Raw genomic sequence first — 24,622 nt, 5'->3', positions numbered from 1 at the left:
CTCGCGGGCCTGGAGTGAGAGAATGAGGGTAAATGGGCTTGAAGGGCTGAGGGCAGTAAGCAGAGGTGGTAGATGACACGAAGACTGTGGAGATGGTACCTCATTGATTTTGTCCCCCAACGGACGAAAGCACTAACCAAGTGAAACTTTTATGACCAAGGTGATGTTGCCTTTGGCCACCTGAGAAAACACACACTTTCTGATTCTATCACTGGTTTGGTTGGGGTTGGTTTGGCTAGTAGAGTCTGAGTCAACGGGAATTTCACAGTCGGATCCACTATGAAATGAGTGCCTTATGCTTCGTTACAGGGAAGCACTATAGTACACAGGGGAATTCTGTAAGCTGTTTTGACATCAATATGGAGAGAGAGACACATCTGGCTTTAGCTTTTCACATATTTTTTATGATGCCAATATTAAAATAAGAAAATGCTCATTTCATAACGAATGGAAATTTTCTCACGAATCTGGTATCATCAGCAACTTCAGAGAATAAGAGGGATTCTCTAGGAGTGTCCATAAAAAAGGACTTAATTAAAGCGAGAGTATTTTGCTGTGAAGGATTTAAAACTAAACATAAAAAAAAAGCCCTTCATTACAAAATGTTTTATTTCACTGCAATGCCATTTAAAATTACAAGAATATAAGCAAATATCGTCCAATGTCAGAAGACATTCAGGGTGATTGTCTTCAGTATTTAGGGACAAATTAATTGTATCATGGAAATGTTCAATTCATTAAAAAGAATAATCAAGTTTCATTCGAATAATTAAGATAAGCTTTGTGTAGAGAATCACATTTTCGTCTGGCTTATACAATTCCATTTTCTCCAACTGGAAGATGTGTAGGATCCAGGCCGACTTTCTTCATTGTCACGGCAATGTCAAACAAATAGTCGTAACACTCACACCTAGAAAAGAAAAAGCAAGGAATTGAAGGGCTTCGTGAAACAGAGTTCTGCAGCCCTCCCAACCACATTTCTCCTCTCCATCAAGCTAACCCTGCTCCTAGTGCATTGTTTTTTTCTCAGTTCCAGGCCAAATGTTTCTCATTTTGCCCCCAGCATTATTAAAACATGGAAAGGAATCATACTGAATCATGCAAACATATTACATCCTTCTCAGGAAATAAAAGGGAGTTTAAATTTTTTACTCTGTGTCACTTTTTGAAAGAATTGTAGCAAATCATTATATAACTTGGGTTGTATAAGGCTGTATAACTTAGCTTTATCTCCCTTCTAGCCTTAAAGTTGGGAGAAAAAAAGTTGGGTTTCCTTCTCCTTTGTATCAAGTGCATAGCGCCTTGCCAAATGATATATTTCTTAATAAATGAATACATAATAATACAAATCAAATACGTAGAAATAACAGACGACTTAAATTTAAACCAATTTCACCAATAACACACCGCAAAGTTGTACTTCCTTTCAAATCATAAAACACACTTGATTCCCTTTTCACATCTGGAGTGTAGTGACTTGTCCCAAACACCCTTTGATGGATACTTACATGATTTTGGCCTTCTCCCAGGTTTCTCCCCAGACATACACTCCGTGACGCCTGACCAGGACCGCGCAGGAGTCCGGGTATTCATTTATTGCGCGAGCCATTCGTTCTTTGAGGTCTTTCTCCTCAGGCATATTCTCAATAATGGGTACCACTAACATATCATCATTCCTATGGAACAAGACAAGCCATTTTTCCCACTAAAATAAATAAAGGTATTCACACGTAAAAACATAGTTTTTTTTTTCACCTAACCAATTAGACATTCTGTTTGTATCTGAAAGCCACTCCACGTTATGAACAAGATTTTGCATGTTATTCTGTATATCCTGCATAGGCAGCTACCTCATAAGACACCTTGGGAATTTGGCAGGTATTCTTCGAAGTGGCAGAAATTTGTATAGGATATCAAAACCTAACAAAGAAATTATCAAGACCATACAAGTATTTCCTTGAAGCAGAGACAATCATAGTATTTTTAACAGAAGATGAGAAATGATAGATCCGAGAACCAGAAACATAGAAAGGATTAACGATTGAACTACTTATTAAGTATGAATTTTCCAAAGATACAATATCATTTTATTTTATCTCTGTAAGACCTCAAAGTGTCTCAGGCAAATAAATAAACACAGGTGTGGTTTATAGTACTGGGCTAGCAAGAATCTTCTGGAAGTAATTACTAAAGGTGTGCTAGTACTTTCAGAACATTCTCAAGTCTGTGGCATTGGAACTTCTTTTACTTCCACCTGTTTTCAGTAAATACAAGTGATAAAATCAGAATATGCATTTCCTTTCTACTCATGTAATAATATTTAAGTGAATAACTTAGTTACTGGCCAAACTTAACAACAACAACAAAAATTCTAGGTAAAGTTTTATCAAAAATTGGTATTGCTACTTTAGGGCAGGTATAGGCTAGGAAGCTGTCATGTGATAAAAAGTTTGGCCAACCACTGCCATTAACAGTATGGAGATGTATATTATTTCACTTAAGTGAAATAGAGGTAATTGAAGAATCTTCTTAAATACCAAGCACAGAGCTTGATGCGGGGCTCGAACTCACGAAATGCGAGTTCATGACCTAAGCTGAAGCTGGACGCTTAACTGACTGAGCCAGTCAGGCGTCCCCCAGATCTTTCCTAGTATTGGCTAAGAGAATCACAAACATATATTTTCCTCTAGTATACACTGAGTAGTCAGACATCTTTTCAGGAGTAAAATAATATCACAGAAAAATGAGAGCTGAAATTCGATCCAAGCCACCCACTTTACAGACAGAACACTGTCCCTTCTGAGTTAAATGAGGAACAGAGCGAAGATGGTCCTCTGACCTCTAAACAGTGTGCTTTTCACTCTGCCACAGGCCAGCCGTGTCCTGCCGGAAGGAGGGACAACCACACTTACATACAGTAACCTCCCCTGAGGGGAATTAGGTGTGTATTTGAAAACTTTTGTTGTTTCAAGATGGACTTAAAAAATAAGGAATATCAAAACCTTCCTTTCTTCCTTCATCCAGCCTTCAATGCTCCTTCTTTTGAAAACTGGACTCTTAGGATTCTCCCCAAATTCTGAAGAAAGATCACTGCCTCCTGAGCTGTGATAATGACTCTGTTACTGACTTCCCAGCCAGGCTCAAATGGAATTGCAAAGGACATTTCAAAAAAGTTTGTATTCTTTAAATTCAAAAACATTTAAAGTGATCTGTAAAGTGTGTATGCTATGGTGTGTAAGAAGTGGCCCGTCCTCATTCAGGCCATTCTTTTCCCCACAGAATCCAGAAGGCTCTCAGCCGTCCCTCCACCTGCCCTTTCACGCCTCCTCGCCTGCTTTCATTTCTTCACCAAAGCAATCAAATGCTGAGGAAATTAATAGCACACACAATGCCTCTGCTTGGAGACCCAGAATGGAAAGGGCACTGTGGGGCTATACTTTCTTTAGTATGTACACTTTCATAATTTAAACATTTCACTTTTGTAATAGGTATTCCGCAGTGCTGAGGAATACTGTAGGCATACAATAAATAGTAACTAAAATCAAACCATATTGAGTTCCTGGCTCACTAGTTTAAACATGTACATTCCATAACATGCAGCAACAATAAGATATTGCAGTTAAGAACACTTTAGAGAAACTGGCACCCTTTTCCTCTAAGCAAGGTAAGGTAGAATCGGGCCCAAATTTAAGGTAGCAAAGTAAGAAGCGCAGGAATAAGAATGCCAGTACATTTAAATGAAATGCTTAGCTTCTACCTGAACACTGAGAACACACTTCTTCCCATCCCTGTATTCTAGATTGGCGAATAATTATTGCGTTTTGGTTGGCTGGTAGATTCAGTTGATTTTATCTAGAAGGCCTCCATTCTATACGAACTATCCCACTTTCCATACTGAAAAATTATAAAAATATAGAGAGCTACTTAATTGAAATAATCATAAATATGAAAATGTTCTAGAAACACTAAAAATTTTTTTTTAATGTTTATTTATTTTTGAGAGAGAGAGAGAGAGAGAGAGACAGAGTATGAGCAGGGGAGGGGCAGAGAGAGAGGAGACATAGACTCTGAAACAGGCTCCAGGCTCTGAGCTGTCAGCACAGAGCCCAATATGGGGCTTGAACTCATGAATTGCACGATCATGACCTGAGCCGAAGTCGGACACTTAACTGACTGAACCACACAGGCGTCTCTAGAAAAACTAAATTAAATCAAGATGAAGCTTCAGTCAGGGCTGAAGCTTCCTGAAGACAGAATGAGGTGAGGCCACCATGCTCTCTGGGCGCTTCCATACAGAAACGTAATCTTTCCATCTCTACAGAAAGCTCACCCAAGGGTTTTCCACTTAACTCTGACACACGGTTTCATTATTCACGTTGCTAATAATTTACCAAGACTGGGGTGGTGGTGGGGAGGAGGAGGGGTGGCGTCTGATTTGTGTCACCAAAAACAGATCTGGAAGTGTAAGCGTAAGTCGGCTATTATTTAACATAGATCCCACAACATCTCATTAAATTCATAAAAAGGTGAGAAGCCTCTTTATCAAAAGACAGAAAAAGACTTGAAATTACTTAAGCAAAAATAGAAAAAAATACCTATAATACCCTCCTGAAGTACATTTCCTTATTCCTTTTATCATCTCTTGATGTGTAATTTTAAACTCTCGTCCTGGAAAGAGAAGGGTGGCCATGACGGCAGCTTTTGAGTGGGTATGAATCACTGCGCCAGCTCCTGGAGGAAGGAAAAGAAAGTCACATACTCAGGGAAAACTAATACACACACACACACACACACACACACACACGCCAGCTCCTGGAGGAAGGAAAAGAAAGTCACATACTCAGGGAAAACTAATACACACACACACACACACACACACACACACACACATATATACATACACACACATATTATAAATATGTAATGCACACATACATTTATTTGTATGTGTGTATATGATGACAAACTTGTTTTTCTTGGCATGGAATAATAAGTTGGCAGTAGACAGGAAGGGAGGGAGGGAGGAAGGAAGAGAGAAATACTAACAGAGGACCTACAAAGCAAAAAGCTTTTAAACTTTATCAACATCAGGACAAGGTACAATACACATGCTCAAGAAATAGCTTTTAGATGGTCTGAAGTATAACTATAATAACCATGGAGATCAGTCAAAATATTACCACTTGATTAGGGGTTTCCTCTGTGCCAGGCCCTGGGCAAACCCCCTTTACGTGTGATCTCTTGATCTTGAGTCCTCACAATGACCAGAGACGTAAATTCTATCTCCTCGACTTAATGGTCAAGGAAACGGGGGCTGAGAGACTTTAAATCACTTGTCTGTGGTTCACAGATAGCAGTGGTGGCACTTGGATTTGAACCAAGGTCAGGGTGACCCTTAATCACAGAGTTAGGCTTCATATGTCATGTCCTGGTGGCACAGGGGTGGTAGGGGTTTTAAGGTATAGTGTAATGGATTTACCTAAAAAAGGATTTGTAGGCTATAAAATTCAGTAATGGCTGTTCTTGCAGTTGGAGGTTTACTTTGCTTTATGCTGGGAGAAGGGTTTCATGCTGTTACACTCTGTTCCTGAGGTTTTACCCTGTCAGGAGCAGCTGACAGTGTCCGGGAACAGAACACAGCATGAGTCCATGCTCAGTACGGATTTCATTCAGGGGCTCTATAAAGCATGGTTCTAATAACTTTATCGCTATGGTGTTTCAGGTATAATCTTCTATTTTCACACTGTCCTCTAGCTTCAACCTTTCCAGACCGGTTTTCTACCACAAATTCTGGGAATTGCAATAAGACTCCTACTTTTATCAGATGGTACATTTTTTTTTTTCCAAAGAGGACTATTTCCACTAAAAGTAAAGAAAAGGCTACAATTTTCCCTTACTTGTAATCTGACTCAAATCCTACAAGTTCCCAGAGGTAGAACTCTAAACTAGAATAGGAATCTGATTGTAAATATAGTGTTGAGTCAGTCAATCTGACAATCTGGTGGAGTCACACTAGGTTAGAATTCTGGCCCCAATACTCACTAGCTTTTTATTTTAGGAGAATCTCCCAGAGCCTCTGTCCTCTCGTATATAAAATGGAGAAAGAATGGACCTTCCACGTGGGCTTATGTGAGCACACTGAATGTGTTAACATAATTAGAGTTCTTGCTCATAGTAGGTGTTCGAGAAATGTTAACTACAACAATAATTACAATTATTTAGAAAACCTACTCTGTAGCAAATACTTATTTAGGTTGAAAACATTTTTTGCCTACCTCTCATTGTGTAAGCATTCATGAAAAGAGGAGTGCACTGGCTTTTTTTAAGATTCTTATGTGGCAGAGGTCCACTTATGTCCTGTTCATTGATGTCACAAACAAACATGTCTTCAGGCTGTTTGTAGAGGGGGCAGAGAAGAAAAGAAGGCTTATACAACATCAATTAGAAGTGTCCCCTTCTTGTGTGTGCTAAAATGTATATATGCATATTTAACTCATCTTGTAAATATTCCTATAATTGTACTTTCCCTACCAAAATGTTTTAGCCATTTTGAGAAATTTAAAAAAATGTTTTCTACTGATAAAAATATTCCCAAGAGAGCTGAAATTCTTCTTCTAGAATTTGAAGAAACAATTGATATGGATAATTTCATATGCATGTAATGATACTTCATTAACTTAGCTTCTTGGCTTTCCCTTGTAATTTCACAACTATATTTCAGAGAAACTCTACAAAGAAATAATCATTCTACAATGAGGGGTTACAGTTTTTTCTTCATATGTCATGAGGAAAAATATAGAGTAGAATTTTCTTATCTCCTGAGAAACTAAATGGTACTCAGAAATGTTAATCTCAGTAAGCTATGTTATTCTTAAAGTTCAAGTAATTAAGCAGCTCCACAGATTTTCCCTAGTAGTGCATGCATACTTCTGATTTGTAACTTTCATTTGCCAGGGTTTATTACAAACTACAATATAAGAGCTTTATTAATGAAGGATTATGCCTTAGATAGAAGGTAAGCGTTATGTTTAACTAAATTTTCAGCATTCTAGCATTAATATGAAACAAGGCTTCTCAAAAATCTGAAATAAAGTTTTATAACTTAGATGGGAACAGCTTTGCTATTGTTAATATGAGCCAGTTTGGTCCATTTGAGACCATCAATGTGATTACCTTACTAGCCCAATAACGACGGTGTTAAAATTCTGCAAAATTATAATCACTTTGTAGTAGGACTTAAGATTGTGCAATTCACTTGTGCCCTCTAGAGGATGAATGAGAATTCAAAAATATTAGTTGCATGGAGGTTCACCTTAAAAAAATTTTAATAGTTACTTAACAAATGTTTATTGATTATTCATTTAAATTTTAACAGTATAACCCCCCCCCAAACTTCTTTTAAAATGAATTCCATTTTACAAAACAATAGTCAAGTGGAGAAGAAAAGAGATTTGGGGTCAAGAAGGAGCCTTTAAACATACCTGAATCCGTTCCTTTTGCACTCCTGAAGGAGTAATGTAGATTTCATCGCTGGTAACACAAAATGTAGAAATTGGTATTTATTTAACTCTACTGTTCTGCTTTTGAACAAAGGCAAGTGTATTCTTATAGTCCAATCATCAATATTCTGTATAAATCAAGTCACACAGAAAGCTGCTTGATCTAATTAATGGTATATGCTGTATAGAAATAATACCAAATTACTAATGCATTGTAATTATATTACAAATGTAATGCTGGTGATGCAGTAAAATGTTGATAGTTTTCATATATATTTCTTTATTTCTTTTTATAGTGCAAAATCAATGGTAACCAGACTTTTATCTGGTTTTGGAAAGTAAAACAAGCCTTTGGCATCTTTAAGTATGAGATTGCAGTTTACCTCATTAATTGTGGAATAGTAATTAAAAATTCCATTCGGGGGAAAATATGCTTATGAGGAGTAGATCTCTGTCTCACAAGGGATCAAGTTTAATTTTAGTGCTTGAAATGCTCTGCTTATAAAACATGAAGTTCAGGGACCCCTGCTGGAAGGTTTATTAAATTATAGCATTAACACTGGGCTACTAATTTTGGGCGGAATCTGAGATTCCTATTTGAAAAGCACATCTATTTTGTGAAAATATCTGGTAATAAAGCTGAAACAACTGTGGAAAGTTAAAAATACATATAAATGGCATCTGGAGAGGTCTCTGTTACAGAATGTTGTGCTAGGGGAGTAGCTATACTGTACCATTTGTCACAAAGCATTCTCAAATTTGATTTGGAAATTAATTTCAAAATCTCTAAATTCTCTCCAGCCTCAACAAAGGTCCTTTGGTGCCTTTGTCAGTTTCAGTGGCTGCCAGAGGGTAGTAAAGAGCTGCCACATACGTGCAAATGAAAAATACCGTCACCCGCATGCTCCAGCTTCTGCCGTTGAGGCATGGATGGAGGGACACTGATTCCTGGTGAAAATGAGGATGATGGCCGATACTGAATCAAGCCACCAATCCAGTTGGGGTTATTAATAAACCTATAGACTTGTAACTGACAAAAATGGAAGTTCCTTTAAGGGTCTGCTTGTAAACTAAAATGGGAGTGAAATCCAAAACACAGCAAGATATATTTAGTCCTTTGTTTTCATGAAATAGCTCCCTTTAGAGCTTTGCTGCCTAAAAATACCACGACATAAGAAAACCAAGGAGTGGCATTCCTTTGGAGCCAGTGGAATCAGTAGGGATCACACAGTTAAAAGGGGTTCTTTGCAAATACCGGGATCCAAATCTTCTGTCCTTATGCAACATGGGAGAAATTCTAGACTCATGTGTGGTATATAGTCAGTGGACTTGTAGGCTAAGTCTTCTTATGTAGGGAGAAATTTATGCAGCCCTAGGAACAGACCCAAATAAAGATTAAAACAGCCTATTGGTAAATACAATCCATCCACAAAACGGGACAATCCAGGGTATTCTGTTTATTCAAGTGATCTGGTAATCTAAATCTGTTTTTATTACTATCTTCCTGAAAACAAATCAGTTTAGACTGATCAACTTTGGGTAATTAAAAGATTAGCTAAATATGTTTTAGGAAAATATATTTACATCTACAAAGGAGATATCTGGATAAAAATACAAAGTTGATAGAAACTTTAGTTTATTTTTGAGAGAGAGTGCAGGGGAGGAGCAAGGGGAGGCAGAATCTTAAGCAGGCTCCAATGCCCAGCACAGACCCGATCTCATGACCCTGAGGTCATGACCTGGGCCAAAATCGAGAGTTGGACATTTAACTGATTAGCCATCCAGGCGTCCCTAGAACCTTTAGTTTAGGAGGGAAACATGCCAAAGACTAAAAGTGAAGTATTTACTTGGTGTTGTAAGCCACAAAGAAAAAGCATTTTGAACTTGAAGGTATTAAGTTTTGGAATTTCTTCCTCCATGCTACTTGCTCTTTCACTATTCCATAAGGAGGGGAAACTAAATTCAAGAGTTCAAAATACATCTATGTTCTGTTACCTCTATTTTTATTTACTGCCTAGTTGTTTAAAAAAATTTAAATCTAGGGGTACCTGGGTGGCGCAACTGGTTGAACATCTATCTGACTTTGGCTCAGGTCACATCTAGTGGCTCCTGAGTTCAAGCCTCACATTGGGCTCGCTGCTGTCAGTTCAGAGCCTGCTTCAGATCCTCTGTTCCCCTCTCTTTGCCCCTCCCCTGCTTGTGGTCTCTGAAAAATTTTTTTAAAAATTTAAATTTAATATCTTGTCTACACTATGAGTTTATCAAATTTAATTCTAATAGCATGCAACAGGATTGGTGTCTCTGGCACATTACAACATTACACCACAGAAACAGGAAATGCTCAGTGTGAATGGTAGTACCCCAACCTAAAAACAATGGCTGCTGAGTGTCCTGGAATTGCTTGGATTATTGTCATTTTCTTGGTCTTCCATTTCCTCCTGATTTAACTCTCATATGTATCTTAAGTTGTCTTTTATATACGTCTTTTGGTACTAACACACAAGCAGTATAATCTAAAATGGTATCAGTCAAACCCTGGAATCAGTAAATAATTTTATATTTCCAAATATAATCTATTGGGTTTGTCCTTCATTCCAAATTTATTTGCTTTAAGCATCAAAGAAAACCAAACTTTCACCTATAACATAGCAGATAGAGTTAATGATGTGAGCTTATTAAGTCATTTAAATACTAGGAAAAAATTCAACATTTTACTACAAATCACCCATCTTACTCTGTAAATTAGCACACATTTGGTAAGATTCCAAACAATGCCATAAAATTGTGGCTGTTTCCACCCGTGACCTCCAGGAGGAGCTCCTCACCCGTTAAGAACCTAACCAAGGACCAAACATTTTCACTTAGGATGCAATGTCCCCATAAATTGATTGTAGTGCTGTAAAAACCATTTAATTTTAAAAGGTGCCAGTGAGTGCTGTAGGGTGACCACACACATTTTTAGTGCGTGGGTTAGTAAAATTCTTCTAGAAAGAACATAGTCTTTTACGTCTTTACGATACAAATTTACTTTTGGGATCTGTAATGGGCCGCTTATCTGCATTCCAGTTTTCACTCTGCCATTTTTTAAATGTTTATTTCTTTTGAGACAAAGAGTGAGGAAGAGAGAGTGAGTGAGCAGGGGAGGGGCAGAGGGAGAGAGGAGAGAGACAATCCCAAGCAGGCTCCACATTGACAGCATGGATTTCATGAACCATGAGATCATGACCTGAGATAAAATCAAGAGTCAGACACAACCAAGAGCCACCCACGTGCCCCTAAGTTACCACATCACTGCCATTTTTTTGGAAGAGCCACTTAAAAAATGGTTATTTTTACTCAGTTTGATAGAAAGTTCTATTCTGTACACACATAAACTTTCTGCATATGCAAATAAAAAGCAGTTAACTAAAGACAATGTTTAGAATATGATTTATTATAAACATAGCTGAGAAACCAAATTATTGGGAACTCAACTATATGGATAAATGAAACAACAGTGACAAATGTCATTATCTTAGGACTTTGCTCTGAACAGGTCAACTTGAAAGCTCTGGCAAAATAATCTGAAAACCTGCAAAATGCTGAATTGGATTGACGGAGCACTGGGCTGATGGTGAGAGAGGGGCACGGATGGATGTGCGATGCTCCGTGAGGAACACGCCCTTTCCAGACTGAGTGCACCCCTATACGTGTAACTGTGACATCTGGACCCGCTGACGTTGCCCACAGTTCAATTACTATTCCATGAGGTACTTGGTAATCTGAAGTAGATGAGACTTCACTGGCATCATCTTGCAGTATTCCGGAAAAATCGCTTTCGTTCTAAGCTTTCTGATTAAAATTTTCCATTCCACTACTTTCTATGAAATGCAGCCCCCTTGGGGGTATTACTATATGGATTCAATATTATATAAACATTATAGTAATTCAATGTCGTTACAGAAAGTGAATTAGGATAAAAAAGTAAATCAAGTTACCCAGTTTAACATTCAGCCTCCAGACAATGCTATTCCTGAAACATTTAAGGAGAAAAAAAAAAACATTCATTCTATTCCAGAAACACTTGAAAGAATTGAGTTTCTACAACCTGCATTTTTATTGTTGGTACTCACTTGTTTCTTCACCTTCTTGGAGGAAAGACTCTGAACGTTATCTAATGAACAATTAAATACTATTCGTTCTTTCTGTTTCAACCAGTGCCTCTTGTTTTATCCTCTGAGTAAAAAAGACCAGCAGGTGCTGGCCATGAATGATGAAACATGATGCACTTAGAAAAGCATATTGTCAGGGGTGCCTGGGTGGCTTATTCAGTTAAGCGTCTGACTTTCGCTTAGGTCATGATCTCACAGTTCGTGGGTTTGAGCCCCGCGTCGGGCTCTGTGCTGACTGCCAGCTCAGAGCCTGGAGCCTATTTCAGAGTCTGTATCTCCCTCTCTCTCTGACCCTCTCCTGCTCACCCTGTCTCTCTCTCTCTCCTAGAAATAAATAAAAATATTTAAAAAAACACATTTATTGGGGAGCCTGGGTGGCTCAGGCAGTTGAGCGTCCGACTCCGGCTCAGAGCATGACCTCACAATCTGGGAGTTCGAGCCCCACGTGGGGCTCTGTGCTGACCGCTCAGACCCTGGAGCCTGCTTCAGATTCTGTGTCTCCCTCTTTCTCTGACCCACCCCTGCTCACACTCTCTCTCTCCTAGAAATAAATAAAAATATTTAAAAAAAACAAAGGCATATTGTCATCTTCTGACTTAATGTGATGTTTAGTACTTTTGATGCTTTGTAATCTGTATTTAAGTGACTTTAAAATCTGTAACTGACCCTTGAAACAAATCCTGCTTACCTGGAACCCTTTCTAATTTCAGACATAGAAACATCCTTGGCAGCATGTAATTTAACTTTGGGATTCCAAAGACTGAGGACCAAATTACTCTGTCTAGAAATTGTGACTCTTAAATCCTTAGGTATTTATTGTATCTACAACTTCTACACACTTGTCATTCAGGTATGCAAATGGTCATTTCTCCATTTAGAAACGAGATACTTTCACCATCACATACAACTGAGTACCAGTTGTTCTTTGGACATAACACATGTTAGACTCCCCATGGGCTACTTACATGGAGAATTCTCAGAAGCGAGATCAGCCAGAAACTTACCCATGTTTCAAGCTAATTCCTCCTCCAGTCCCAGTGACCCAGCCCAAGTGGTAAAATTGTTTGCAAAGCTCTGGGATCAGGTATCTTGGATGTTCCTTGTCCTTAAAAAGAAGATAATGATTTTTCAAACAGACACTATATTATTGAGTGACTATTCTAGCTGACATCTCTTTTAAGAAGCCAACATAAGGAAGTTTAAGAAAATCTATAGAAAAAAAAATCTATAGACAGGGTACCATGAGGGAGAAAACTATTACAAACATACTTTGCTTTTTAAATTTATTAAACTTTTTTAAAACTTATTTTTGAGAGACAGAGACAGAGTGTGAGCCAAAGTCGGATGCTCAACCAACTGGGCCATTCAGGTGCCGCATAAAACTTTTTTTTTAATGTTTATTTATTTTTAAAGGAGAGACAGAGTGTGAATGGGGGAGGGGCAGAAGAGAGCGAGATACAGAATCTGAAACAGGCTCCAGGCTCTGAGCTGTCAGCACAGAGCCTGATGTGAGGCTGGAGCCCACGAGCTGTGAGATCATGACCTGAGCCGAAGTCAGACGCTTAATCAACTGGGCCATACAGGTGCCCCCATACTTTGTTTTTAATGTTTTTTCTTTTTTTTTTTTTAACTTTTTTTTTTTTAATGTTTTATTTATTGCTAGGAGAGAGAGAGAGAGACAGCATGAGCAGGGGAGGGTCAGAGAGAGACGGAGTCACAGACTGAAACAGGTTCCAGGCTCTGAGCTGGCAGTCAGCAGAGCCCGACATGGGGCTCGAACCCACGAACCGCGAGATCATGACCTAAGAGAAAGTCGGACGCTTAACCGACTAAGCCACCCAGGTGCCCCACTTTGTTTTTAATGTTTAAAAAGTGGATCTGTGTTATTTGGCACCCTGAATTCATTCAGGATAGGGCCGTATAGTCCAACACTATGGAACATGCTTCAAGAACAAGGAGGGGAAATGCCCAGGATATAATGCAAAGTGTCTACTGCAACGGCTGAAATAAAACAGAACTTAGTGCCAAAAGGAACATGCTTGGTCTGTCCAGCAAATTTCATTACACAAAATATCTTTTTCGGTTAAGTCATGATATACATATGACAGCTATTTGTTCATATTCTGTGTTCATTTGATTTTATTTTTATTCTAAAATGCCTTTTTTCCCCCATAGTGATTACATTTTTTTCACTTATTATAAAATCAACATATACTCATTATGGAATAATAGAGTCAAGAAAATAAAGAAAGGACTCACTTAGAAGCAATCACAATTAATACCTTCTCGGTCCATTTGTATGAAGATCTGTGTGTACATATATATGTTGGGATAAACATAGAACTTTATTCATGTATTTTTATTGAAGTATAATCAATATACAGCATTGTATTAGTTTCAAGTGTGTAACATAAAGAGCAGGTATCTGTATATATTGTAAATGATCAGAACAATAAGTCTAGTTAAAGTAAGAGCTTACTTTTACTAAGTCTAATTAGGAAAAAAAGGATCAATGTTTCCTCCGTTTTTTATAGTTAAAATTAATAAAACCCAAAACAACAATAAAAAATGTAATGAATTCCATTTCTGGCAATACGAAATATAACTCTTACCTTGAAAACAACTAAAAATGTTGAATAAATTTTTTTCCTGAATAAAGTTAAAAAAAAATTTCAAATTAAACTGCTGAGCTAGCAAGAAAGTAAGGAAGGCTTCACAGTGGCCATCAAAGAAACCAGGGTGGGGCGCCTGGGTGGCTCAGTTGGTTAAGCATCCAACTCTTGATTCGGCTCAGGTCATGATCTCACGGTTCATGAAATTGAGCCCCACATTGGGTTCTGTGCTGACAGCGTGGAGCCTGCTTGTGCAAGCTCACTCTCCCTCTCTCAAAAAAAAATCATCAGTAAAAACAAAATGTTGTTAAAAAAAAAAAAAAAAGAAACCAGGGTGAGTCTACCTGGGAGGGGAGCTCTGAAGCCATTTCCCTGAAGGTATTTGCAGAACTCTGGCGAGCTTGACCTTCAATTTTAATAGCTATGGAAGCTGTTAGAAGCTCTTCAATTTTAATAGCTTTGGAAGCTGTTAGAAACATGAAATAAAACCTAGGGTGTGCTCAGAATGGGGTACTTACTAGAAAATCCCTCCCTAGGCATGAAACCAGATAAGGGGTTATACCCTCCGGTTAAGGGTAAACAAGAAATAGACCCTCTGTGCATAAAAGTACAGCAGGGAAGCTTGTGTCTATAAATCCTGGTTCTGCGTAAAGGGGAGAAACATCTTTGAGCCCAGAGGGGTGACTGTTGAATACACTGAATTTTCAGCTATTTAACTGGCTTTCTGAAATTATGGTGTTTTTCCCAATTCACTGTTAATATTTTACGTAAACTTTGTATTTTATTATAAATAATAATTTGATGGAGTAGACTTCAAAATATAAAATAAAGAACATGGGAATGTTAAAAATTTTTAAAGTTCTGATTCAACATAGGCTTAGGAGTTAACGGACATAAAATCAAACCTTTGCTACACTATTGCTTCTATGACTATGGCTTTCAGTGTACTAATCTATAAAATGAGAACATTATGAGGGTTAAATTGAGATACAGTGCCACAGGCTTCCCGGAATGGAGTAAATATGTTTTTTTTTTTTTTTTTTTTTTTTCTAGGAGAGAGAGAGAGAGAGACAGCGTGAACAGGGGAGGGTCAGAGAGAGAGGGAGTCACAGACTGAAACAGGCTCCAGGCTCTGAGCTGGCAGTCAGCACAGAGCCCGACGCGGGGCTCGAACCCACGAACCGTGAGATCATGACCTAAGCGAAAGTCGGATGCTTAACCGACTAAGCCACCCAGGCGCCCCTAGTAAATATGTTTTTTTAAAACATGAGAAAAAATGAAGATAAAGCATCCGGGACAAAGTGTGACCATGTTAGTTTCCCTCCCAGTTCTTTCAATGTTCTATTAGTTCCGGTGTACAATATCCTCTGACAATTCCACATGTCAGGCAATGCTCACCACAGTAAGTGTACTTACCACCTGTCACCACATAGTATTACTACATTATTGACTATGTTCCCTATGCTGTACTCTTCATCCCTGTGATATATTTATTTTATAACTTGAATTTTTACCTTCCTTCCAATTTTAAAGTGCTAAAAATTCTTCTTTTTAAAAAAATTTTTTTAACGTGTATTTATTTTCGAGAGGGAGACAGAATGTGCACGGGTGAGGGCCAGAGAGAGAGGGAGATGCAGAATCTGAAGCTGGCTCCAGGCTCCAAGCTATCAGCACAGAGCCTGAAGCAGGACTCGAACTCACAAACTGTGACATCATGATATGAGCCGAAGTCGGACGCTTAATCCACTGAGCCACCCAGGTGCCTCAGAAGTGCTAAAAATTCCTGAATTAAAACTAATAATAAAGCTGTGTTGATTTTCCTTATGTCTATCCTTACAAAATCTAGCCAAAATTATCCATGCCTTCTATTATTTGCTACTTCCTTTTTTAGTGATACAAATGATATTTTAATTATGTATTAAAGGGGTGCCTGGGTGGCTCAGTCGGTTAAGGGTCCGACTTCAGCTCAGGTCATGACCTCACGGTTTGTGGGTTCCAGCCCCATGTCGGGCTCTGTGCTGACAGCTAGCTCAGAGCCTGGAGCCTGTCTTCAGATTCTGTGTCTCCTTCTCTCTGACCCTCCTCTGCTCACGCTGTCTTTCTCTCTCTCTCAAAAATAAATTAAACATTAAAAAAATTTTAATTATGTATTAAATAACAGATAAGGAGAAAACTCCTACAGTTTTCCAATCCTTAGAACCATCCATTTGCATAGAAAGTTGCAAACATTATAGAAAGTGGTCTGTTGTTACGGGTCTCCTCTTTCCCTTTTGTCTTTTCCAGTTCTGAGTTATCACGGCAATTAGCCCATTTCCTACTAGAGGGTAACAATGGCAAGTCAGCTGCTCTTAATGAAGTTTCATTCATTTGTTCCAACCCACAAAATTTCAATTTTAGGAAATTGTAGGAGTGGGAACTAACATAGATTTGGTAAAAATGCAGTCATTTAAGTTGTTCGGAATGGTAAGAAAGTAAATACCAGAATGTATATTTCAATAAGAATTGACAAGAAGGAAAAAGCTTGGTTAATATTTACTTCTTCCCTGAATGTCAGTAATATTACTTATCTGTTACTGTTATGTCTGGTTTTCTAAGAATTTTGAAAGACATAACTGAGGATGGATTACAATCAACTTCTGAGAGCAGAGGTCCTATAGTTTGAGGGAGAAACATTTAACAGTCTTTTGTATATAGTAAAAACATTAAAGCCTGAAAAGTTTTTGAAGCAATACTTTACTTTTCCAATTTTTCAGTCCAGTTATTTTATGGAAATCAGTTGCATTGTCATTGAAATACTTGGTCACTGCCCACAAGGATTCTAATCCCCTCTCCCACCTTTTCTTTCAATTAAAGCAGTAGAGAGAGGTATTGTTTGGACAGAGGTTTGCCTGGGAGACTCTCAAACAAATACAAAATAAACACATGTCAAATATATTATTTAACCCATCAACTAGTGAGGGAACCAGAAAGATGACACTGCTGTGTCCAAAGAGATGGCAAAACATCACCCATATAAGTAATTTGGAATCCTGGGCTTATAAATGAGGAAAAACTGGACAATATCCACCAGGCAGCAACCAATGGAAGGTCCAGAATACAGCCTGCATTTCTATGGTCAGGATTCATCTGCACAGCTGTCAGGAGTCTTCAATTTACAGAGTTGCACAATAGCTCAAGGATAGCCCGAAGACACCTAGTGATCTTTTGTGCTCATTTCGGTCTTTCAAAATTCTTTTTTTTTTTTTTTTGGTCTTTCAAAATTCTTGACACTGGCCTGAGGAAGGGACTGAATGCAGACACAGCCAAGCTGTCAGCACTTTTTGTCTCTGGGCTTTGCGTCTCTCTGCACATCTCATTCCCCTTTCCGTGCATAAATGCAACTTTACCTCCACTGAGCCCTGTTTCTCCCGTTCACCTTCACCACACTTACAAACTCTTCTTCACACCAGTTAGGCACTGACGGAAGAAATGAGAAGGCGTGGGGCCTTGCTTCAGCTTTGACCCGCACTAGCTGAATGCCATAAGGCAAGTCAGTGACCCTTTCTGGGTATTAGTTTCCTTATGTTAACAGGGATCAGTGATTCCCAGACTTCTGATTTTTAAATATATATATTTTTTAATGTTTTATTTATTTCTAGGAGAGAGAGAGAGAGACAGCGTGAGCAGGGGAGGGTCAGAGAGAGAGGGAGTCACAGACTGAAACAGGCTCCAGGCTCTGAGCTGGCAGTCAGCACAGAGCCCGACACGGGGCTCGAACCCACGAACCGCGAGATCATGACCTAAGCAAAAGTCGGACGCTTAACCGAATAAGCCACCCAGGCGCCCCAGACTTCTGATTTTTAAAACCAGAGTTTGTAGGGGCACCTGGGTGGCTCAGTCGGTTAAGCGTCCAACTTAGGCTCATATCATGTCATCACCATTCGTGGGTTCGAGCCCCAACATCAGGCTCTGTGCTGACAGCTCAACAAAGCTTGGAGCCTGCTTCAGATTCTGTCTCCCTCTCTCTCTGTCTCTCCTCAACTTATGTGTTCTCTCTCTCTGTCTCTCAAAAATAAATAAACGCTAAAAAAAAATTTTTTTTAAACCAGAGTTTGTTGTTGCTGTTGTAGCTTAAATTTTAAGGACTGACATAGGGTTGCCAAGTTATAACGTTAATTACATTTAACCATCTACTATCAACTTTTTCAAAAAAGAAAGTATATTTTTAAATTTTATTTTTTTAAAGTTTATTTATTTTGAGAGAGACGGAGAGAGTGTGAGTAGGGAGGGGCAGAGAGAGAGAGGGAGATAGAGAATCCCAAGCAGATTCCGCAACGCCAGCACAGAGCCCGATGCAGTGCTTGAACTCACAAAACCAAGAGATTATGACTGGAGCCAAAACCAAGGGCTGGACACTTAACCAGCTGAGCCACCCAGGCGACCCCCAAAAAGTACATTTTTAGTATAAAAAAAAAGAGTAGGAAGGATCATCTCAGAATAAAAGATGGTCCTTTCACCTGACTGCATTAATTTTGTAAAATTCACTTTTTGATTGTCCTTATTTTCTTTTTTTTTTTTGCAATAGTTGAGTAAAAACTCTTTCAGGGACTCATATTTGGGGAGGAATAAAGTTATCTTTCCATATTTGATCTCCTTGCCTACAATTTTTTTCTCTTTCTTCTTTTTTTTTTTAAATTACTTTTAAAAATTTTTTTAAACTTATTTTTGACAGAGAGAGAGAGAGTATGAGTGGAGGAGAAACAGAGAGAGGGAGACACAGAATGTGAAACAGGATCCAGGCTCCGAGCTGTCAGCATAGAGCCCAATGAGGGGCCTGGACCCATGGATGGTTTGATCATGAACTGAGCCGAAGTCGGATGCTTAACCGACTGGGCCACCCAGGCACCCCTCTCTCCCTCTTCCCTAGCTTACCCTCCACTCTCCCATCAGTACTTAAGGAATATACTTCTTTGATCATGGAACCCTATCCCTGCAATCACTTAATGCTCAGGTGCCACCTCTGTGGTGTGTTATTTAAGACCTTCTGCTTTCTTGCCCCAATTTCACTTTTCAAATATTTTCTTTCAGACCATTTTTATATAAATCTCTCAGTTCTATTCGACTTAGCTGTGGTAGTCAACCTCCAGATGGCTCTTCATGGTCTCTGCCTCTCGGTATTCACAGCCTGCTGTGCAGTCCCTTCTCATATGGTACCGGGGCTGCGTGGCCAGCAGACTACAGAGGTACAGCAGACGTGACAGCGTGTCACTTCTGAGTTTAGGTTATAAAACACTGAAGCTTCCATCTCTGGTGGTCTCCTTTGGGATCCCTTGCTCTGGGGGAGCAAGCCAGAGGCTACATGGTAAGGGTACGGAGCCTGCACAGAAGGCCGTGTGGTGAAGAACTGGGGCGCATGGACAATGATCAATGAGGAATGGAGGCCTGCCAGCGACACTGCAGCTTGTCTGCAGGCCTCGAGACGGCAGTAGCTCCAGCGGACAGTCTGTCTGCCACCTTAAGAGAGACCCTAAGCCAGAACCTTGAGCCAAATTCTCCTGGACTCCTAAACCTCAGACTCCTCCTTGAGACAGTAAGTGTTGTGTTTTAAGCCCAAGTTTTGGGGTATTTGCTATGGAGCACTAGCGAGTGTATCTTTTTTTCTTTGCACTGTTACTGATCCTGATGGGTTTCCAATTATTGCAGCACTAGCTGTCAGGCTCCGGCTTGTCAGTGTTTACACCACGCTCTCTACCGCTTCCCCTGCAATTCCTTCTCCCATCATCCCAGCAGGAAGTGACCGCTCCTTCCTCTAATCCCGTGCCACAGCATTTGTCTATGTACCTTTCCTTTCATTCATTTATCAAACTTTTACTGCAGGCTCTGAAGAAATGAGTGTAAGACAAAACCCTTACCCTCAGGAAGCTTACAATCTAGTAGAGAAGTTAGGAAAGGACAAAGCAATACAGAATACAGGACAGTTCAAGGAAGCTACTGGTGGAAGAAGCTAGTGGCGGGTGGGGTGGGGGGTGGGAGCAGGAGTTGGGCAAAGCCTCACCGAGGGGTGGGTGAGCTGCGTCTCACTGAAGGATGGTGGGAGTACGCCAAGCATTTCCTGGCAATTTAGCCACGAACACTTGACCAAGTCCCTGCCCTGGAGAAATTCACATGGGGGGCGGGGAGGGGTAGTTTTAAAAGAGCAAAGAGAAGAATAAATTGTAATAAATAGGAAGAAGGAAACCAAACAGGAAACTTAGAGAAACATAGCAGAGATTGATTTTCAATAAAGTGGTTAAGGGAAGTCTCTTGAGCACTTGACAATGTAAAGCTCACAGAATGTGAAAGAAAACCCCAGTGTGTGTTGAACGAGTGTGGTTGCACACACAAGGTTTTGTCTTGGGGAGAGACCAGCACTCCAGGCAGAGAAGACAGAACACATAAAGGCCCCGGAGTGAGTGAGACAGTGCTGACATGTTTAACAGAGAGGCCAGGTGGCCGGAAAGAAGTGCTGACAAGGCCAAGTGCTGAGAGAGGCGGATGAATCTGCAGGGGCCAGATCAGGGCCTTGGAGGCCATGCTGGGGAGAACAGTCTGGCTGAGAGGGGACTGATTCACAGTAGGAGAGACAGGGTGGGAGAGAGAAACAACTTCCGAATGTGAGAGGGGAGGCAGATCCTGAGCACAAGTGAAGAAACTGGGCTTCTGCCATCTTGAAAAATGAGAAGATGGGTTCATGTTTCAGCAGCCTTTAGGTTTTGCGGTAGGACGGCAAGTAAGTTCATATCTGATACCTTCTATTTTCTTAAGTATAAACAAAGTCATCGGCTGAGGAGCGATGTGGGGACAGGGTACAAGGGGCTTGAAAAAATAATAAAAGGTATAAACTAGTCATCTCAGGGAGTGGGACAGTAAGGTACTGGGGAAACACGGGATGGTTGTTGGGCAGTGTTGTGTCGATTTGAGGTTGAAATCTTGAATATGAAGTGAGGCTGCTCAGTGCAGTTCCATAATTTTCTCTAGGAATGCAGCTCAGTGCAATCACAAAAACGATGGGTTCACTTGGGGTTTTTGCTAGGCCAACTATCTTTGTAAGTTAGGTCAACCTTAAGAAGAATTGTTTTGGGGCGCCTGGGTGGCTCAGTCGGTTAAGCCTCCGACTTCGGCTCAGGTCATGATCTCACGTTTGTGGGCTCTAGCCCCGCATCAGGCTCTGTGCTGACAGCCAGCTCAGAGCCTGGAGCCTGTTTCGGATTCTGTGTCTCCCTCTCTCTCTGACCCTCCCCTGCTCACGCTGTCTCTCTCTCTCTTTCAGAAATAAATAAAACATTAAAAAAATATATAAAAAAAAAAAGAATTGTTTTAATAGGTTGAGTGTAGAAGCCAGATCTCAGTGGGTTAAGAAGTGACTAAAACTTAGAGACAGAGAATTCTAAAGACTCTTTCAATAGTGTGGCTATGAAGGGCCCGATAGGGAAACCAAAGGGAAAACTGGTTCTTTCAGAGTTTTCTTTACATGCTAAAAATCTGTATTAACCAGTTTTCCCTTCATGCTACAAGGTAAAATTAGGGAAGAGGGAGAGATGAGCACCAAAGGAAAGCAAAATCCTTACTAATAGGTCAATCTTTGCAGAGACAGAGCAGCTGGAATTAGACCAGGGAAATATTTATCTTAGGAGGAAGAAGAAAACTCAGAAAAATACGTAATAATATGATTAATAACAAAAATTGTTAATGTTTATGGAATACTTATTTTATGCCAGGTAGTATTCTAAAAGCTTTATATGTACAACTTAACTTTATCCTTGTAATAGCTTTGTTACTCTAAGAAAGATGGAGGCACCTGGGTGGCTCAGTTGGTTGAGGTCTGACTCTTGATTTTGGCCCAGGTCATGATCCCAGGTTTGTGGGATTGTGCCCCCGTGGAGGCTGCTTCACATTCATTTTCTCTCTCTCTCTCTCTCTCTCTCTCTCTCAAGTCCTCTGCCCCTCCCCCACTCACTTGCTCTCTAAAAAAAAAAAAAAAAAGATTAATGCATCCAAGACTGCCCACGTGGCAACTGGCAGAACCCCGATTTTCGCTAGCAGTCAGATTCTAGATGTCTTGTGCTTAATCTTTACAATGTAATGTATATGTAAGAGGGAACAGGAAGAAATTGAAGTTAAGATGTTCACAACTAATAGCTTCACCTTCTTTTGTCATTCTGGAGGCAAAGTCATCCTCAGAGCAGGTTTGGGGGAAAGGATGAGGGGAGACGGTGAGGTATGGGGATAGTCACTTAAGGGAACGCGAAGGGAAGCTCCTCAGGGGGTCCCCAGGAGGTGTCCAGGACCCAGCCGCAGCAGGACACAAGAATATTTGTAGAGACACAAATGTATATAGTTGAGGGACACTCCCTCAACACCCAACTCCCTTAGGGGTCTGCATGGGAGGCATTTAAGTCAAGGCAATTATTTATAAGACTGTATGGTGGATCGTCTGGTGGAGGCTGCACAGAGGGAAGTGTATGAGTAAAAAAAGAAAAGTCCTTCACCCAAAAAAGCGCGGGGTACAGGGGCAGTGGTTGGCGAGGGAAGGATATGGCCATGGAAATGGGTTGCTAGAGTGGATGGGAGGGGTAAAGATGAACAGAACTGATCAGGTCAAAGAAAATAGAGAGAAGGGTACTGAAAGCCCTTGTGTTATCATAATATCAAAGAACAAATATTTACTCAGGGTTCATATATATAGCACACTGTGAGAGGTAAGGTAAAATTAAAAAATAGATGTAGTTCTTGGTTTATTTCCCAGCTAAGCATAGCTGCCTACAAAGTAGGGAACATGCTCTTGATATATACCTACCATAGTGCTTTGCTCAATAAACACTGTGAAGTAAGATCACATCTCCTACATTAAGAAAAGTCCTATATCAGAGGTTACATACTGGCGGCTCATGGACTGAATCAAGCTTACAGGAAGTGGCTTATTTAAATGCATATACAAATCTGTTGTGGGTAGTAGAGCTCTGGTAACCTGTCTGGTTACCAACTGACTGTTGGCTGTGTCTGGTTTGAGAGGTCTTGTTTGTTCTCAGATCCCTTGATAAAGGCTCTCTTTGATGCTCATTTAGACAGTATTTCACCAAGATTCACTTACTGGTGGCATGAACACACATGCTACTGAAGCATCTTAGCAACGATTCTACTAACAGGTTGCATCCCGCACTGTCCAGGCAAACCTGCCTAGCTATCTGTCCTGTATCCAGCATCTTCCCCCTTTCTAGGCAATTTTCACAGTCGTCTTTGCTAAGCTGGGGAGTTACTTATTCACACAAGAATATTCTCAAGTATTTCACAATAAAACCTCCCACGTTATGACTTTTTAAATTGGGACCTTCAGTCCTAAGAAAGAATAACAGGAAGAATAAGGGGGATAATTTTAGGGAGCTATCCCTGCCTCTTAAGCAGGGCTTCTCACGCTGTATTGTAATTATTTATTCGTCCAGTTTTCCTCCAGACCCCAGGCTATTCGTCTTAATCCTCGCTGTATCCATGGACACATAGGTATTGCATAAAACTGTTGGTGTGTATACCCAGTAAATGAAAGGCAGGTGCAGCCCGAGGGTGGATGTTCCTTTGACTTCATTCCATAATCACTCTACACTGAGGCAGGCAGAGGGAACTATTGAAGCACAGCCCCGGTTTGGCCACCGTCTCCCAGGCGCCTACTGCCTGCCAAACGTCGGGCTGGGCTCCAGGGCTCAGAAAATAAGCTCGAGAGTAGTCTTAACTCCATTTCCACGCCAGCGCCTCCTGCTGCCTTGTTTGGCCTATATTCCCGGTAAGTTGTTTCAAAACACACTCAAGAAGCGCAGCGCTCTCCTCCGTTACTTTCCTTTTTTCAGCTTTTGGCGCCCAGAGCCCGCCATCGGAGCTCAGTCCCGGAACAGGGACTGCCGTGGCCTCGAATCGGCCTGCGGAGCCAAGGCTGAGGGTGGCAGCGGTCGCGTCCACACGGGTCCCAGGCCCCGCGCCCGCCACCGCATGCCACCTGCGCCTCACGTCCGGGCAAACGGGGCACCCGCGGCCCCGCCCCTACCTTAGCGCCGCAGCGCTGCGAGCAGCAGTCTCCCTCCGGAGTGTGACAGCCCGACATGACCTGGATGAGGGGAACCCACGGCCTCCTGTCTCCGAGCGGCTTCGGGACCCGAGCTCGGTCTGGGCGAAGATCAGTCTTTCGCGTGGCCACAGCAGCAATCGGGCGGCGCTGAGGGCAGCTCGGGGGCGGGGCGAAAAGGCTGAAGGCGGGTCTGGGAGGGCCTGGCGGACACGAGACCCAGAGGCGCGCAGCCTGGCTGAGGGGCGGGGCCGGCGAGGTTGGAGGCGGGACTTGGAGAATCTTGATTCA

The 24,622-nt window shown here is 40.7% G+C and overlaps 1 protein-coding gene across 1 annotated transcript; it reads right to left on the bottom strand.

The window, feature by feature from the left end:
* Nucleotides 1–591: 591 nt before the first annotated feature.
* LOC120232563 (APAF1 interacting protein) lies at nt 592–24,519 on the bottom strand. The gene is made up of 7 exons (XM_039233366.1): nt 24,314–24,519; nt 12,655–12,755; nt 7,482–7,530; nt 6,276–6,393; nt 4,596–4,731; nt 1,509–1,676; nt 592–910 (listed from the first exon to the last, which is right to left on the bottom strand). Exons 1-7 carry the CDS (start codon nt 24,368–24,370, stop codon nt 811–813), a joined length of 729 nt encoding a protein of 242 aa, XP_039089297.1. The 5' UTR covers nt 24,371–24,519; the 3' UTR covers nt 592–810.
* Nucleotides 24,520–24,622: the final 103 nt, after the last annotated feature.

This window comes from Hyaena hyaena, unplaced genomic scaffold, assembly GCF_003009895.1.
Source record: "Hyaena hyaena isolate Hyena2069 unplaced genomic scaffold, ASM300989v1 scaffold_74, whole genome shotgun sequence".
In the NCBI taxonomy this organism is placed as follows: Eukaryota; Metazoa; Chordata; class Mammalia; order Carnivora; family Hyaenidae; genus Hyaena; species Hyaena hyaena.
Note: the sequence above shows the minus strand (reverse complement) of the source record. Positions and strands in the feature narration are given on the sequence as shown.